Genomic DNA, 15,376 nt, shown 5'->3' on the forward strand with positions numbered 1-15,376 from the left:
ATGGTATGTTAATCGCAGTTGATTTTATGTAATTATAGAATCTTTATTTCAGGATTTGAGATAACAATTTGATCCGTAAGACTTGAGATGTATTTTCAAATTGGTTTCGAGATATAACTTTGGTAGATCCTCGATGGCTAAGCGTAAGTGGGGTGGCCCGTCCCGTCCTCGGTCGTCCCCGGACGGCCACAGACGGCCCGCCCTTTGCCCGGGCTTAGCCCCGCGCTTGGTCCCGCACGCGTCCCGCTACGCGTTGACCCGGTTATAATATATAGTTGTAACGCCGGTGGGCGTGTCGCCTGGGGGAAGAGGAACCAGCTGACCCCAGCTGGGATTTCTGGTCCTCGCAGTCCCCCGGGCTTGACGCGCTGTAGTTCTTTTTCCCTGGCCTCGACCCTACTGACTCCAGCTGGGAGCGAAGGGCAGAGCGTGCAGATTGCAGCTCACGCTCACACCAGCGAGTCAAGGGGAGGTGCACCACGGGGCAAAAAGGAAGACGAGCGTCAGCTCTGGCAGCAGAAGCGGGATACAATCAGCAGATAGGGATAGAGATCCCTCGTCAGGCACGAATGAGCAACAGTTCAAGGTGATCAGAGAACCGGTGAGTGGCGCCCGCGAAGCGGGTGTCACGAAGCTTTATCCTGCCTCGTCAGTAGGCGTGTCCGTGGGCGTGTCGCCTGGGGGAAGAGGAACCAGCTGACCCCAGCTGGGATTTCTGGTCCTCGCAGTCCCCTGGGCTTGACGCGCTGTAGTTCTTTTTCCCTGGCCTCGACCCTACTGACTCCAGCTGGGAGCGAAGGGCAGAGCGTGCAGATTGCAGCTCACGCTCACACCAGCGAGTCAAGGGGAGGCGCACCACGGGGCAAAAAGGAAGACGAGCGTCCGCTCTGGCAGCAGAAGCGGGATACAATCAGCAGATAGGGATAGAGATCCCTCGTCAGGCACGAATGAGCAACAGTTCAAGGTGATCAGAGAACCGGTGAGTGGCGCCCGCGAAGCGGGTGTCACGAAGCTTTATCCTGCCTCGTCAGTAGGCGTGTCCGTGGGCGTGTCGCCTGGGGGAAGAGGAACCAGCTGACCCCAGCTGGGATTTCTGGTCCTCGCAGTCCCCCGGGCTTGACGCGCTGTAGTTCTTTTTCCCTGGCCTCGACCCTACTGACTCCAGCTGGGAGCGAAGGGCAGAGCGTGCAGATTGCAGCTCACGCTCACACCAGCGAGTCAAGGGGAGGCGCACCACGGGGCAAAAAGGAAGACGAGCGTCAGCTCTGGCAGCAGAAGCGGGATACAATCAGCAGATAGGGATAGAGATCCCTCGTCAGGCACGAATGAGCAACAGTTCAAGGTGATCAGAGAACCGGTGAGTGGCGCCCGCGAAGCGGGTGTCACGAAGCTTTATCCTGCCTCGTCAGTAGGCGTGTCCGTGGGCGTGTCGCCTGGGGGAAGAGGAACCAGCTGACCCCAGCTGGGATTTCTGGTCCTCGCAGTCCCCCGGGCTTGACGCGCTGTAGTTCTTTTTCCCTGGCCTCGACCCTACTGACTCCAGCTGGGAGCGAAGGGCAGAGCGTGCAGATTGCAGCTCACGCTCACACCAGCGAGTCAAGGGGAGGCGCACCACGGGGCAAAAAGGAAGACGAGCGTCAGCTCTGGCAGCAGAAGCGGGATACAATCAGCAGATAGGGATAGAGATCCCTCGTCAGGCACGAATGAGCAACAGTTCAAGGTGATCAGAGAACCGGTGAGTGGCGCCCGCGAAGCGGGTGTCACGAAGCTTTATCCTGCCTCGTCAGTAGGCGTGTCCGTGGGCGTGTCGCCTGGGGGAAGAGGAACCAGCTGACCCCAGCTGGGATTTCTGGTCCTCGCAGTCCCCCGGGCTTGACGCGCTGTAGTTCTTTTTCCCTGGCCTCGACCCTACTGACTCCAGCTGGGAGCGAAGGGCAGAGCGTGCAGATTGCAGCTCACGCTCACACCAGCGAGTCAAGGGGAGGCGCACCACGGGGCAAAAAGGAAGACGAGCGTCAGCTCTGGCAGCAGAAGCGGGATACAATCAGCAGATAGGGATAGAGATCCCTCGTCAGGCACGAATGAGCAACAGTTCAAGGTGATCAGAGAACCGGAGTCCAACCCAGTCAGAATACGCAACATACAGGCTCTAATATCACAATTTCATCCTCCATACCAGCTCGAGTGTTCATGCAATTAATCGGGATGATGGCCTCTTGCATTCTAACCGTCCCTTATGCAAAACTCCACATGCGTCCTCTACAGGAATGCTTAGCACATCAATGGAACCAGGCTGAAGGTCAGCTAACAGATCTGGTGTTGGTGGACAGCCGCACATATCACTCTTTGCACTGGTGGAATACACAAAACCTTTCCAAATGGCGGCTTTTCCTCGACCCGGTTCCACAGATCGTGCTAACAAACGCATGGCTCGCTGGCCGGGGAGCTCATCTCCAAAACCTTACCATTCAAGGCATATGGACTACTCAACAAAAACAATTCTACATAAACAACCTGGAATTACAGGCTATTATTCGGGCATTAAAATCATTTTAACTCCATCTAGTAGGCAAAGCTGTCTTAGTCTATACGGACAACATTACAGCAATGTACCACATACAAAAGCATGGAGGAACACACTCTCTACAGCTTTCACACTTAGCTCAACGCATATGGAAATGAGCCATTCCACAAAACATATCTCCTTGCAGAATACCTCTCAGGAGTACACAATCAAATTGCAGATCTGCTCAGTCATCAACAACAACAGATCCACCAATGGGAACTTCGTCCTCAAGTTCTTCTTCCATTCTTACAAATGTGGGGCTACCCAGAAATAGATATGTTCGCCACACACCAAAACGCCCAACCTTCGCGTCCAGGTATCCACACCCATTGTCCACAGGCAATGCAATATGGATGAACTGGTCAGGGAAATTTGCTTACGCTTTTCCGCCGCTCCCACTCATTCCATTAGTAGTTCGCAAGCTCAAACAGCATTCCCTCACACTAATCCTAGTTGCTCCCACATGGGCTCGACAACCCTGGTTCACAACCCTATTAGAAATGTCAGTAGTTCATCATCAAAAACTACACCTCTCGCCCAAACTTCTCACTCACAACCATGGAGAGATGAGGCATCCAGATCCCAGTCAACTCAATCTTGCGATCTTGCACCTAAAGTCTAAGTTTGTCTATCTTAATCTCCTGTCAGACTGCATGAACATAATTAAAGAGGCTAGACGTCCTACTACCAGAGCATGCTACGCAGCAAAGTGGAAACTATTTGTAATTTACTGTACAAACAATCAAATCAATCCACTAGACGCTTCTACTCAAAACATTACTTGCTATCTATTACACTTACAACGCTGTAACCTAGCATATACATCTATAAGACTACATCAAGCTCCAGTAGCAGTTTATCTACAAAAAAGACAGCACTTGTCTTTGTTTTGAGTACCAGCTATTAAAGCATTTATGGAAGGACTTAAAATAATAATTCCCCTTAGAGTTCCGCCCTCTCCAGTGTGGAATCTTAATATCGTCCTTACAAAGCTCATGGGCCCACCAATTGAACCTTTGCACAAACGTGAACTACAATTCCTCACTTGGAAAGTAGCCTTCCTTATAGCCATCACATCTCTTAGAAGAGTGTGTGAGCTTCAGGCACTAACCATACAAGAACTATTTTTGCAAATTCATCACAACAAAGTGGTTCTCAGGACTAATCGAAATTTTTTACCTAACGTTGTGTCTGCCTTTCATCTTAACCAGTCTGTTGAACTAACAGTATTTTACCCTCAACCCGACTCAGTGGCATAAAGAGCTCTTCACATGCTAGACGTTAAAAGGGCACTACTCTATTACATTGAAAGAACTAAATCCTTTCGAAAGACTGAACAACTCTTTGTTGCTTTCTCCCCACTTCATAAAGGCAATCCCATTTCAAAAGCAGGTATTGCATGGTGGACTGTTGAGTGCATTCAAATACGCTACCTTAAAGCAAAGCGTACATTAACCATTCCCCCTAGGGCTCATTCTACATGCAAACTAGGGGCTTCTATGGCCTTCTTAGGGAACATTCCCTTAGATTACATCTGCAAAGCTGCAACTTGGTCTACACCGCACACATTTACAGAACACTGTTGTGTAGATGTGCAAGCAAAACAACAAGCTAGTGTGAGCCAGGCTGTCTTAAGAACACTTTTTCAAACCACAGCAACAGATACAGGTTAGCCCCCGCCACAAACAAAACTGCTGTATAGTCTATGCAAAGTATATAATCTACAGCTCATAGGCCTCGAATGGAAAATGCTACTTACCCGTATGCATCTGTTTTTTGCATGTAGAGCTGTAGATTCATGTACACCCTCCCGCCTCACCGGGTACCTTTATCTGTTGCAGTGTTATCTTACTTAGATACAACACACACAGATCTCTCCTTTCTATTTCTTACCAACTCCATCATCACCCTTTATGACGAAAACATTCTGGAGATGGAGTTGATGCCCATGCGCACTATCATCGGAAGGAGGAGTCCCCTATCTCATGACTACAAAGAATTCTTAGAATGAAAACAAACTGCAAACATCCAAGCCCAACACCAGATGGCGATCAATGCAAAGTATATGAATATACAGCTCTACATGCCAAGAACAGATGCATACTGGTAAGTAGCATTTTCCTTTCTCAAAGTCCTTTCAGCACTCCTAAGACCTTTGTCTCTTTTTAGATCAGCAGCCACAGCTTCCCATGGATACACATGAAAATGCTACCTGAATATTAATTCCATTGTTCTTTCAGGCTAACCTATTTGTTGATTTTTTTTTTATAGGGCACCAATGGTCCGGTTATTCTTACTAAGCGCGTGTGTGTTTAAGCATTGTTATTAATGTTTAAATGTTGTCCTTTTATGTGTTTGTATCTTTACCTTTAATTTTTCCTTCTTCATTACTAGAGCTGCTTTTCATTCCTTCATGCTTTCATTTTTTTGCATCTCTTCCTTCTCTACATTTTCTTTTATTCAATATGGCTAATTTCAATAATAAAATTGTATCCTTCAATGTTAAAGGTTTAAGACAATCTGTGAAACGTATTAAAATGTTAGGTTATTTACGACCAGTTGCGTTCTGTATATTCCTGTCGAGTAAGTCGGTGGGTTTTTATAAATTTGTATACATTTGTATACCCATATACCGGAAAGTAGTAGGGCCATGGCTTTCTCATGTTTACCAAAGAGGTTGGCTTGCAGACGGAGATCGTCCCTAAAGAGGAATGCATGAGATTTCCCGAAATGTATGGCAACTCCCGTGAGGGATTCAAACTGAGCAAAGATGCGAGCTACTGTGTGCAAGTGTTCCCGCAGATCCTTAGAGTAGATTGTCTCCTCTGCGTATAATAACGATGCATGAATTGTATGATTAATAGGGATTCTCCAATCTAATGAATCAGCACATAAACGATATGCGAAGGGCGCGAGCATAAATAACATAGTGAGGGGACACCCCTGTCTCATGCCCCTTTGTATATGATAGGCCTGTGACATATGGGCCCTGGTACGCAACCAGGCTGTGGGGGGGATTTTATAATAGTTTTATCCACTGATTAAACTTGGAGGGTAACACAAAGCTCTGTAGGGTGGCCAACATGTAGTCCCAACCCAGTGTATCAAAGGCCTAGCGAAGGTCTATTGAAAAGCACCCCGCACCAGGAAGAGACTCCTGGCAGGTGGACATGACATGACATGACAGAGCCTGCGTATGTTTAATGATGTGCTCCGTGCGGGAACAAAACCGCATTGATCAAAGTGTATTAATTTAGGTAGAAGAGGAAGGAGGCGAACGGCCAGTATTACTGAGTATTTTGTATTCCGTGTTAAGTAATGAGAGTGGTCTGTATGCGGAAGTGTCAGTATTATCTCGGACAGGTTTTGGCAGTGACGTCACCATGGCCTGCACTGTAGTGGGAGGCAGTGACCCTGCAAGTGAAGCTTCCCAATATAGCCTCTCTACCCGAGGAGCCAGCTGTGAGATGAAAGCAGCATAAAATTCCAGCGGGAGGCCGTCTAGGCATGACGTTTTGTTATTGTGGAGTTCCCTTATAGTCATTTGGATTTCAGCAACTGTTATTGGCACTGCAGGTGACTTTTTTGCAGCCGCACTGCTTGGGGTAAGCGGACCGTATCCAGGTAGCTTTCAATCGCCAGCAGGTCCACCTGTTGTGGGGCAAGGTTAAGAGACTTGTAGTAGTCGTGTAAGGCCTCATTATTTTCATTCTGGGTAGTTACTAGGGTTTGCATTGGGGTAATAATCTCGAGTATCTGTATGGGAGGCGGAGTGTTTCTAATCAAGTGTGCTAGCAGGGTGCCTGGTCTGGCTGCCTCGGTGTGCACTTTCTGTGAATATGCGCGCAAATCTGACTCGCAGCTGCTCAAGAAGTTTTAAATACTCTATGCGGGCATTCTGGAGCTCTTTCGCCTTGCCTGCGCTCAGAGCCGGCGTGTGCTAGAGCACACCCAGGCTCCCATCCACTTGTCTCAAGTCCTGGCTGACTGTTTAGCGTACACCCACCACCATGCCAATCGCTGTCCCACGTATGATCTATTTTGAATACTTCCCATTCTGTCATTGTGTAGGAGGCTGTAGGAGTATTCTCTGTGAAATAGGTGTTGGTGGTCGAGGACATGGTGGCACAAAAAATGCTGTCTTCTAGGAGGCGGGTATCCAGTCTCCAAGTGGAGACTCGTCCCCAGGAAAGAGTTACTTCCAATGAGTTATGATCGGAGAGTGTTTTACCAATATAAGTTGTGTGTGTAATTTTGTGTAAACAATGACGACTGCAAAATATGCAGGCTATCTGTGTGTGCAATACATGTGTCGGTGAGTAATAGAAATATTTGCTCCTACCTATATTTAGACTACGCACTGCATCCTTCAGTGACCATCCCTGTGCCCAAGTCTGTAGGGCTACAGCCTCTCGGAGTTAGGTTGCGCCCTGGAGTGGGGGGTGGGATTGGTGCAATTTAATATCCAAGACTGCCACCCACCTGGGTAGGAAATGTGTCCTGTTCTGTATTCCGGTCGGAAAGACTCACGAGCACGATTGGCGTGCCATCCAGAGTGCCACGAACCAGAGTAGACCTGCCTTTAGTGTCTATACACGTATCTTGTGCAATGAAAGAGACCCCCGCCCGACCCAAATCGCAATTCCCTGCGCAAACGCAGATTATGTTGTACAAAATAGCTGTCCCTCCATTTCTTTTGAAGTTTTGTAGCCTCCGAAGCAGACAAATGGGTCTCGAACATTCCTAGTGGTGAAGTGATAGTGCACAGTTGTTGCCATTTGCGCTTTGTATGTATGTGTGTTGTGGTATCTGTGCATTCGTCCTGGTCAGGTCTGTTGTGTCCAAATAAGAACCATGCAGCACCATTCCTTAACCCCCAAGAATACCATAATATTAGGTCCAACCATGGAACCTTGTTCGACCAAACATACATAGCAGCGTAACATAACCATTTCGTTGCAGGACAGCAGCTGCCAATTGGGCCATGTGGGCGTAACAGTCAGTGAGGGCACCCAGGAAGTCCTAGTGTGCTCACCCAGGTGGACATTTGCTTCCCCGCTCTGGGGCCCAGCCAGACCATACATCCCCAATAGATTTATACGACGGTGGTTACACCCATCCGTCTCCAGCCCACCCAAATGACACATCCATAGGAATGTTTTCTGAGCTCAAGGGGCATTTACCCATAGCGGTAGAGCGTATCCGGGTATATCCCTCAGTCAGTACACCCATGTTGTAGCACAGAAGAGTAAGTAATATGCAGCAATATCCCCCCTGCCCCCCTCATAGCATTTAGCTTGTAACCCTCCCGCTCAGGAAATCGTCTGCCATACAAGCATTATAGCACGAAGAGAAGGGAAAATGCAATATTAAGTACCCCTTCATAGCAATTAACTTGTAACTCTTCAGTTCAATAAGTCATTTGCAGTCTGTGGTGTCATGAAGGGGAAGAGCGGCTGACTATTGTCTGATTCAGAGTGAATAGTGTTGCCCGATGAGGATTCTTCATTAGTAAGTGGGCTTTCTTCCCGAAGTGTGGCTGCAGACAGGTTGGCTGCCCAATGACCCTCCAGCATCTGTTCGGGAGTGGGCAATAGGTCCTCGTGGCGTCTCTGCTTTTTGTGTCAAGACTTAGTCTGTACTGTCTGTGTAGCCTGTTCGGCAGGGGGATCGAGGGCCGCATCAACAGGGAGGTCGGGGAAGGTGTGTTTGACCCAATCCCAAGCCGCAGTAGGAATGTCGAAAAAGGTACTTTTTTGGTCATGAATGATTGTCTGGCGGAGTATAGCAGGGCATATTTCAAATTCAGGGATTAAAGGTGTTTGATTCCTTGATACGAAGCACGCTGCTTCTGGACATATAGGGTGTAGTCCGGCAACAAAGAAACACGTGTTGTTGTCTCTGATTGGTGCCTTTTCACATGCAATGCAGAGACTCACGTCGCATTCCCTGTAGTTGAATATTCTGGCTAATATAGGGTGAGGGGGCATGCCCAGATTTTGGATCAAGTTGACTGTTGCGCAGTGATTAATTTTCCACATCTCTGCAGCTCTTGCATGCTTTGCTCAAATACCCTTAGTGGGCAAGGTAGACACTGCAATTATTATATCCGAGCAACCTATATTGTTAATCAATTTACTGAGTTGTAATTGAACTCTCTAATAGTGAGGCTGTCAGAATTCCGACCATGGAAATTAAACTTAAAAAGTAAATTGCTGTCTACAATTAGTTGCTTTTGATGTTAAACCTTGTGTTTGTAGTGAAACTTGTATGTTCTAGGTTACCATATGGAGGGGGGAAGGTTCTCGGAGCTTACAGAGGTGCAAAAGCCTGATGGGTTATCATTTGTGCCTTATTTCCGCATCCCTACCTTTTCTCTATGTACATAGACATTTTGATAGATTTCGGCACATTCGGCCATTATTTTACTGTTTATAGTTACTTTGACCTCTTGGGGTACACCTTAATGGCTCACACAAGCTACCAATGAAATGTCTGGACTCCAGAGTGATGACTTGGATATACAGTTGAAGTGGTCTTGAGACCCAGTGATTAGTTACTAAGCACCGTAGGTATACAGAAGAGTATCTACTAGTTGCCCCCCAGTTTCCTTGCAGTATCCTTATGTAACCAGCAGCTAGAAAATGTTTGTGCCTTTATAGAAGTAATGAACAGTGCTATTTTTTAGGTCTCACCTGGCGACTCAGCGCAAAAGCGCTGTTACCAGCGAGATCTATTGTTGCTGACTTGCCTCGGAAGGGAGACAGGAGATGGGCACGCGCAGGGTGAATTGAGGTTGTGAACGCGCACGTACAGCCACGCTGTGTGCACATCTCCTGTCCCCCTTCCGTCCTCGCAAGCCAGTATGCAGTTTCACTTTCTCTTTTCTTTTTTGCTCACGCGCGCTCAGTTTAACATAATTTCCTTCTGGGACTTTAAAATAAACTCGCCCCATCGTTGGAGCGGCCCGCAACGGCGGGTCCGCTCAAGAAATAATCCTGGACATTGTGCCTTCACTGGCGCAACCACTGGACAAAGGGAGAATTCCCCACTCACCCGGTCTGAGGGGGAACTCCTCCTCTGGTGTTATCCTCCTGAACGGCGGCTGGCTGCGGCACGCTTCCGGAGCACTCCAGCTCTTCTGTACTTCTGCCAGCATGACGCGGGGCTCTCTCCCCAGCCATGGGAGCACCGCACTGCTATCTGCCGCTTTTCAACTGGGCCTCCTCCTGGGACCTGGGACTTCCGCACTACCTCTCTGGCGCCAGGGCTCCCTCTTCACCACGGGAGCCCCGGAAGGGGACAGGCGCTGCCTGTACTAGCCGCACGCGCCGGCACTGGGCACGAGCCGCAGGACACGCGAAAGTTACAGGTACCGCGCATGCGCGGGCAGCTCTCGTCCTCCCAGGTCTCCTCCCCGGCCCGGATATGGAGCTGCTTTCTGTTTTGCTTGTTTTACATGTTAGCGTCCTGCGCGCACCACGTGACCATTTCTGCCTGCTTCTTACTTTCGCCCTTCCCAACCCCATTGTACCTGCCGGACTCACGCCGGCGCTGCATGCTTCCCGTAGTGAGGACTCATTCCATTCGCAGATTGCCAGCAACAATTTTCGGAGTAATATCCCCATAGACAGTAAGTGTCCACGCTGCCCCGCCCGATAATTTGTTTTCACGCCCGGCACACCTCAGTGCTTGTTATAATTCGGGCCTGTTTTTATCAGTCATTCCCATGGCGTTTTGCTATGTACTAAAATCAATAAAGAAGTTGAAATAAAGAGCTTAGTTTCTGTTGTAGCCAGCCTCTCTTTCCGTCGACACGCTATACTGTGTCCTGACTCCCTTCGCTTCCACTAAGCCACACCCGAATTCCAGACAACACCTGTTTGTGTAAGTTTTCAGCATTATTCCTTTTTCTGTTGCCTCACCCCTAGTAGAGGGAATCCGGTTCGTGGACGTGATGGCACACGCACTTTTCGAAGACAAGTCTGGCAGGCATTCGTTAAAAACCAGCATGTAATTAGCAGTGACATAAAAAGGGAGGGGGGTTCCGGCCTTGAGCTCCACGGTGCCCCTGGGGGGCGCTTACGTTTTGTTACGTCACTGGTAATTAGCATTCATAAAACGCATCCTACTTGAATAATAAAGCCAGGCTTTGCATGACAAAATAAAGAGCTTGACTTTACACCTTAAGTCCAGTCAATAGCTTTCTGTGACTTTCTCCTATAGACTCCCAACGGGTCTCCGATTGTACTTGAAATTATGTAAAAAAAATGTTTTTCAATCAGTAATGAGCACTCTTGTTGTCAGATGCACTTTAACTTACACCTCCCCCATAACTGCCAAGATTCCGGATTACTTGTGACATTTTCATAGTTACAGTGTGTTTGAATGGCGTTCAGCTGCCAAATGTGAGACACTTAGAGTGACACTTTCTCGCGAGTAAAACCAACCAATTTAGTACATGGAAAGCGATAAATATCAGAAGTGACATACTTCTGAGCAATGAATTATAAAAATATTTTGAAATTGATGCAAAACTCTTGAAATGGGAATGTTAACACTTATTTTTATTGAACTTGAAATGTCCGCACAGTTTTGTGGCAGCCTATTTTATTTTGTGTGTAATATTTATTTTTTAAATAAAGTCGTATTCACTGTGCTTTCAGTCGCTGGCTGCGACCACCACACTCTAATGTAGTACGTCATTATTTCCTGCAGCGACAAACGACTTAGTTCCGCGTGTCTCTGGTTACACAAACAATCTCTGCAGTCATTGTATTAAGCAACTGAGGTAACAAAGCAGATTCTCGCCTTCGGGGTGAACAGCAGGTGTGATCCATGGCAGTCCTTTTGCATTGATGTGCTTCCAGCATTATTCTTAGACCGTCTTTTCCACCAATATTACCCCACCTACCCACTTTTATTCTTTAGGTGGAGCAGACGATCTGCCCTTGTGTGATCCTCAGCAGGGTCTGCTTTATATATAGTCTACTTTTTGCCACCAAAGTAACCAGTAATTTCCAGTTTCAGGGAAGTCCCCAAGATTGGTGCTAAACCCTTTTCAGAGTACTTCTACTATTCCCTCTAGACACCTGCGCTCCTCTTCACTTGCCCTCGCGCACACACCGTCTGCACCCTTCGCAGACGTGGCAGTGGCTGGTCCTTCTCCTACATGGCTACCAAGACCTGGAACAACCTGTCCCTCCATCTATGTGGAGCCCCTTCGCTGGCAGCCTTCAGAAAGAAACTCAAGACCTGGTTCTTAGATGGAGACACAGCACCCAGATACCCCTAAGGGTGACAGTGTTGTGCTTTACAAATGCTGTTTGATTGATTGATTTTGGCATCTAAGTGAACTGCAGCACCGGGCAATAATGTGCAAGTCAGGCTTGTGCAATGATTTGGATTCGCAATGCAGGGATTTGTGCATTAGAGGAGGTTGGGTTTTCCACAAGGACTCCTAACTTCCGTAGTGGGGATCCTTCTGAAGTATTCTCAGTTAGAAGCGGTGGTCTCTCTGCCCTCTATTGTTTAACAAATTTATAGAGCTGAGTTCAATACCATTAACAGTTCATCAATTATACAGTTATCGTGGTCTAACTGGCCTGTACGGCAATCTGGCAGTGTCCCGTGGGCTGTCTGACAGGTCAGTGTGCAGGTCGGTTTTTTTTGGGCGGTTTGTTGGTCTGTTTTATGGACTGGTGTTATAACGACGATTCATGCTTTTTAGGTTGTTATGCTACCGTTTGAAGATAGCAAATGACCATTTTGGACTTGTAGATTTAGAAATAAAGTCTGCATAGCAATGTGCAGCTGCCAGGCACTTGCAAAAGCATAACTAACGAGCATTTGCAATGCAATAGGTCTTGCATGTGCAAGAGTTTAAATTATTGGCATTGTAAATGGCAATTCCTTTTAGTTATGTGTTAAAAACCAAATTATAAGAAAAGGCATTGTCATTTACAATGCCAATAGCTCAAACTTACGTAAATGCGAGACCTATTGTATTGCAAATGCTTGTGTTTTCTTCAAGTTAGTCTTGTTTATTTGTACAGGCTCGATAAAAAAAGAAATAAAAAAAGTATGTTCCTTCATACCTGCCTGCATATATTTCATTACAACTTATATAGATTTGATATCGGTGTGTACCTTCTTGTTAATGCATTGAAAAATAAAGGACAAAAATGTTACTCCTTTTTAAACCCTTGTCTTACAGGGCAATCAGAGCATTTCAGGAGGTGCTTTATATCGACCCCAGTTTTTGTCAAGCCAAGGAAATTCATTTGCGACTTGGATTGATGTTTAAAGCAAACACCGACTACGAGTCTAGCTTAAAGGTAGGTGTATCTTTTTTGTTGGTATTGTGCAGTTACTATGCAGTAGATCTTTGTGAAACATTTAGGACTAAAATATATACTAGTTGTAATTCTTTGCTCACCCCTAAGCTTTTTTGAGCTTTGAAACTGCATCAGCTAGCAAAATGAACAAATAAGTGTTCACATATTGGGATCATTACATGGGGAGGTTCATTTCAGGTATTCTTTCCTCAAGAATATTTTGGGGAAATGTGGCATACTGAGATTGGCAACCCCCATCAGTTTAGTACTCTTTTCATGCAATAGCCTCACCTACCCCATCACACCTCTTCTTCCGTGCAGAGGACACTATAGAATATAGTGTTACTTGGCCATGTATTCTAGAAGATTTCACATATTTGATTGCTCTTCTCCAGAAGGCACCTCAGCAAGGGTAGGTTATGTGCTAAACAGAACGCCCATTCCAAAAACAACCCAGCCTCATTTTCTCATTTGCATTTTGCTCTTTATCCTGCCTACTTGCATTTGCTAGTTTAGCCATTGAATTATTCAACACATTAATCCCAACATCCATTGACATTCCTTCTCTCTCAAAATCTCCAGATAGTGTTATCTCTTGGCAATGTAGTTTTAAGAGATTACACAAATAGTCTTGGTCAAGTCCTACCAATAAGTGACTAGTTTTGGACATTCCTACTTTATAAAAATGCCCCTCTACCCACAGTTTCCCCCTCATTTATTTAATTTAGACATCTTAAGCCTGACTGGGGTGCAATGCAATATGTGTTCTACTTTGTTTCTCTACTACGGGAACTTCATTAATATACATAAACACTCTAAGTCTAATGGATATGCAGGATTCCAGAACACCTTTAAAAACAGAGATTGAAAATTCTCAGAATAAGGTAAAGCAGAACATGCCTACTAAACGACAACATCGTTAAATTTTTTTTTTTAAACAGATTTGTACGGGGCGTGGCTTGGTAGCCAACATGGCGGACGTGTTCTGAGCCGGCTCCGTCCAGCTCACCGTTTATCCGACCTATATCCTGATGATCCGGTTTTACTGAGACTGCTAACACCGTGTCTGGGGCGTGGCACCGGCTCCTCTGTTGACTGGCACCCTTAGTGAGTCGAGAGCCGCCATGGAGCTGAGATTTTGGTGAGGCGGACGCGAGGCCTGGCTGGGAGCGGAGGGCCCGCTAGTGTGAGGTGACACCGCTGCGGAGGTTCCGGGGCCGAGTGTGGGGCTGGGCCTGGCAGGCGAACACACGGAGAGGCGGAGGGCGGTCTGGAGTGACAGCGGGGGACCCGCCGACTGTCCGGTGGTTTTGAGCCCTGAGAGTGCCCGGAGGATTGGACGGGCTTGCTGCTGTGAGGCGGGGCGGCTCGGCGTTCAGGTCGTACCGCGGCGGTAAGGAGGAGTGTCTAGTGCGGTTAGGGGCGGCTAATCCAGAGACCTGAGGGGAGCGACGGGGCGCGAGGTAACAGGTGGCCGGCGATAGGGGCGACAGGCCTGCACTCCCGGGCGCTATCCTCCCTCGGTGTTGTGGTGGGGACCGGCGGCACTATCGGGCCGCTCGGGGAGCCGTCTGGGGTTAGTTGTCTTCCTCGCCCCCCCCCCCCCAGCCCACCCCCAGCCCACCCCTTTTTCCATCGGTGGCGCACAGTGGCCCCCTGGTGGTCTGGTGGCAGTGATGGATGTGTATGGGCTGTGAGTTGGTGATCCATTGGTTGGGGCGGAGCCCATCCCCCCCGTTGGGGACTGGGAATCAGCCCTGCCGCGACAGATACTTCAGTGTTTGGGTTGAGGTATGGGGAGGGGGGATTGGTTGGGTAGGGGATGTTTTAGTTTTCAGGTCGCACTCTCACCACAGGCCCAACACTGGCTACACACACACCACCGAGGCTTAGTATTTGTGTTGCATGGCGAGGTATTTCCAAATGTCTAGTACGTCCGAGGATGGGCATGGGATGCAGGGTGGCCTTCGTATTTTAAGTTGGAACGTCCGAGGGCCATTAGATAAGGTCAAGAGGGGTGCAATACTCCCAACATGCGAAGCACTCATGGGCAGATATCCTTATGTTGCAAGAGACGCACCTCATGGGCATGAAGGCTTTATGCCTGCAAAGATATGGATTCCAGCAGGTCTTTCACGAAGGCTTCCTGAGGGGTTCCCGGGGAGTGGCCATATTGGTGCACCGTAGGGTCCCCTACACACATGAAGAGCAATGGTCAGATTTGCAGGGGCACTATTTCTTTACCTGGGGTAGGATTGGGGAGGAACCCCTGATACTGGGGAGTGTGTACGCTCCACCACCGTTACAATGGAATCTAATTGAGCGGCTGCGGTCATTGTGGGCGGAAATGCCTGATGTCATGTTGGTAGTAAGTGGGGACTGGAACGATGTCATGCAGGTGGCACAGGACAGGTTGGGGATTGGAGACGGTCTCAGAGGTGATATGCCGACGAAATTACACGCTCTTGTGATG

At 47.9% G+C, this 15,376-nt stretch overlaps 1 protein-coding gene across 2 annotated transcripts in view; it reads left to right on the forward strand.

The window, feature by feature from the left end:
- KDM6A (lysine demethylase 6A) overlaps positions 1–15,376 on the forward strand; it is a 1,083,812-nt gene that overhangs the window by 283,946 nt on the left and 784,490 nt on the right. For both annotated transcript variants that reach the window (XM_078658310.1, XM_078658311.1), the window contains exon 6: positions 12,783–12,903. In XM_078658310.1, the coding sequence (XP_078514436.1) occupies positions 12,783–12,903 (121 nt within the window). The remainder of the gene's footprint in view (positions 1–12,782; positions 12,904–15,376) is intronic.

Source organism: Lissotriton helveticus, chromosome 8 (genome assembly GCF_964261635.1).
Source record: "Lissotriton helveticus chromosome 8, aLisHel1.1, whole genome shotgun sequence".
NCBI lineage: Eukaryota > Metazoa > Chordata > Amphibia > Caudata > Salamandridae > Lissotriton > Lissotriton helveticus.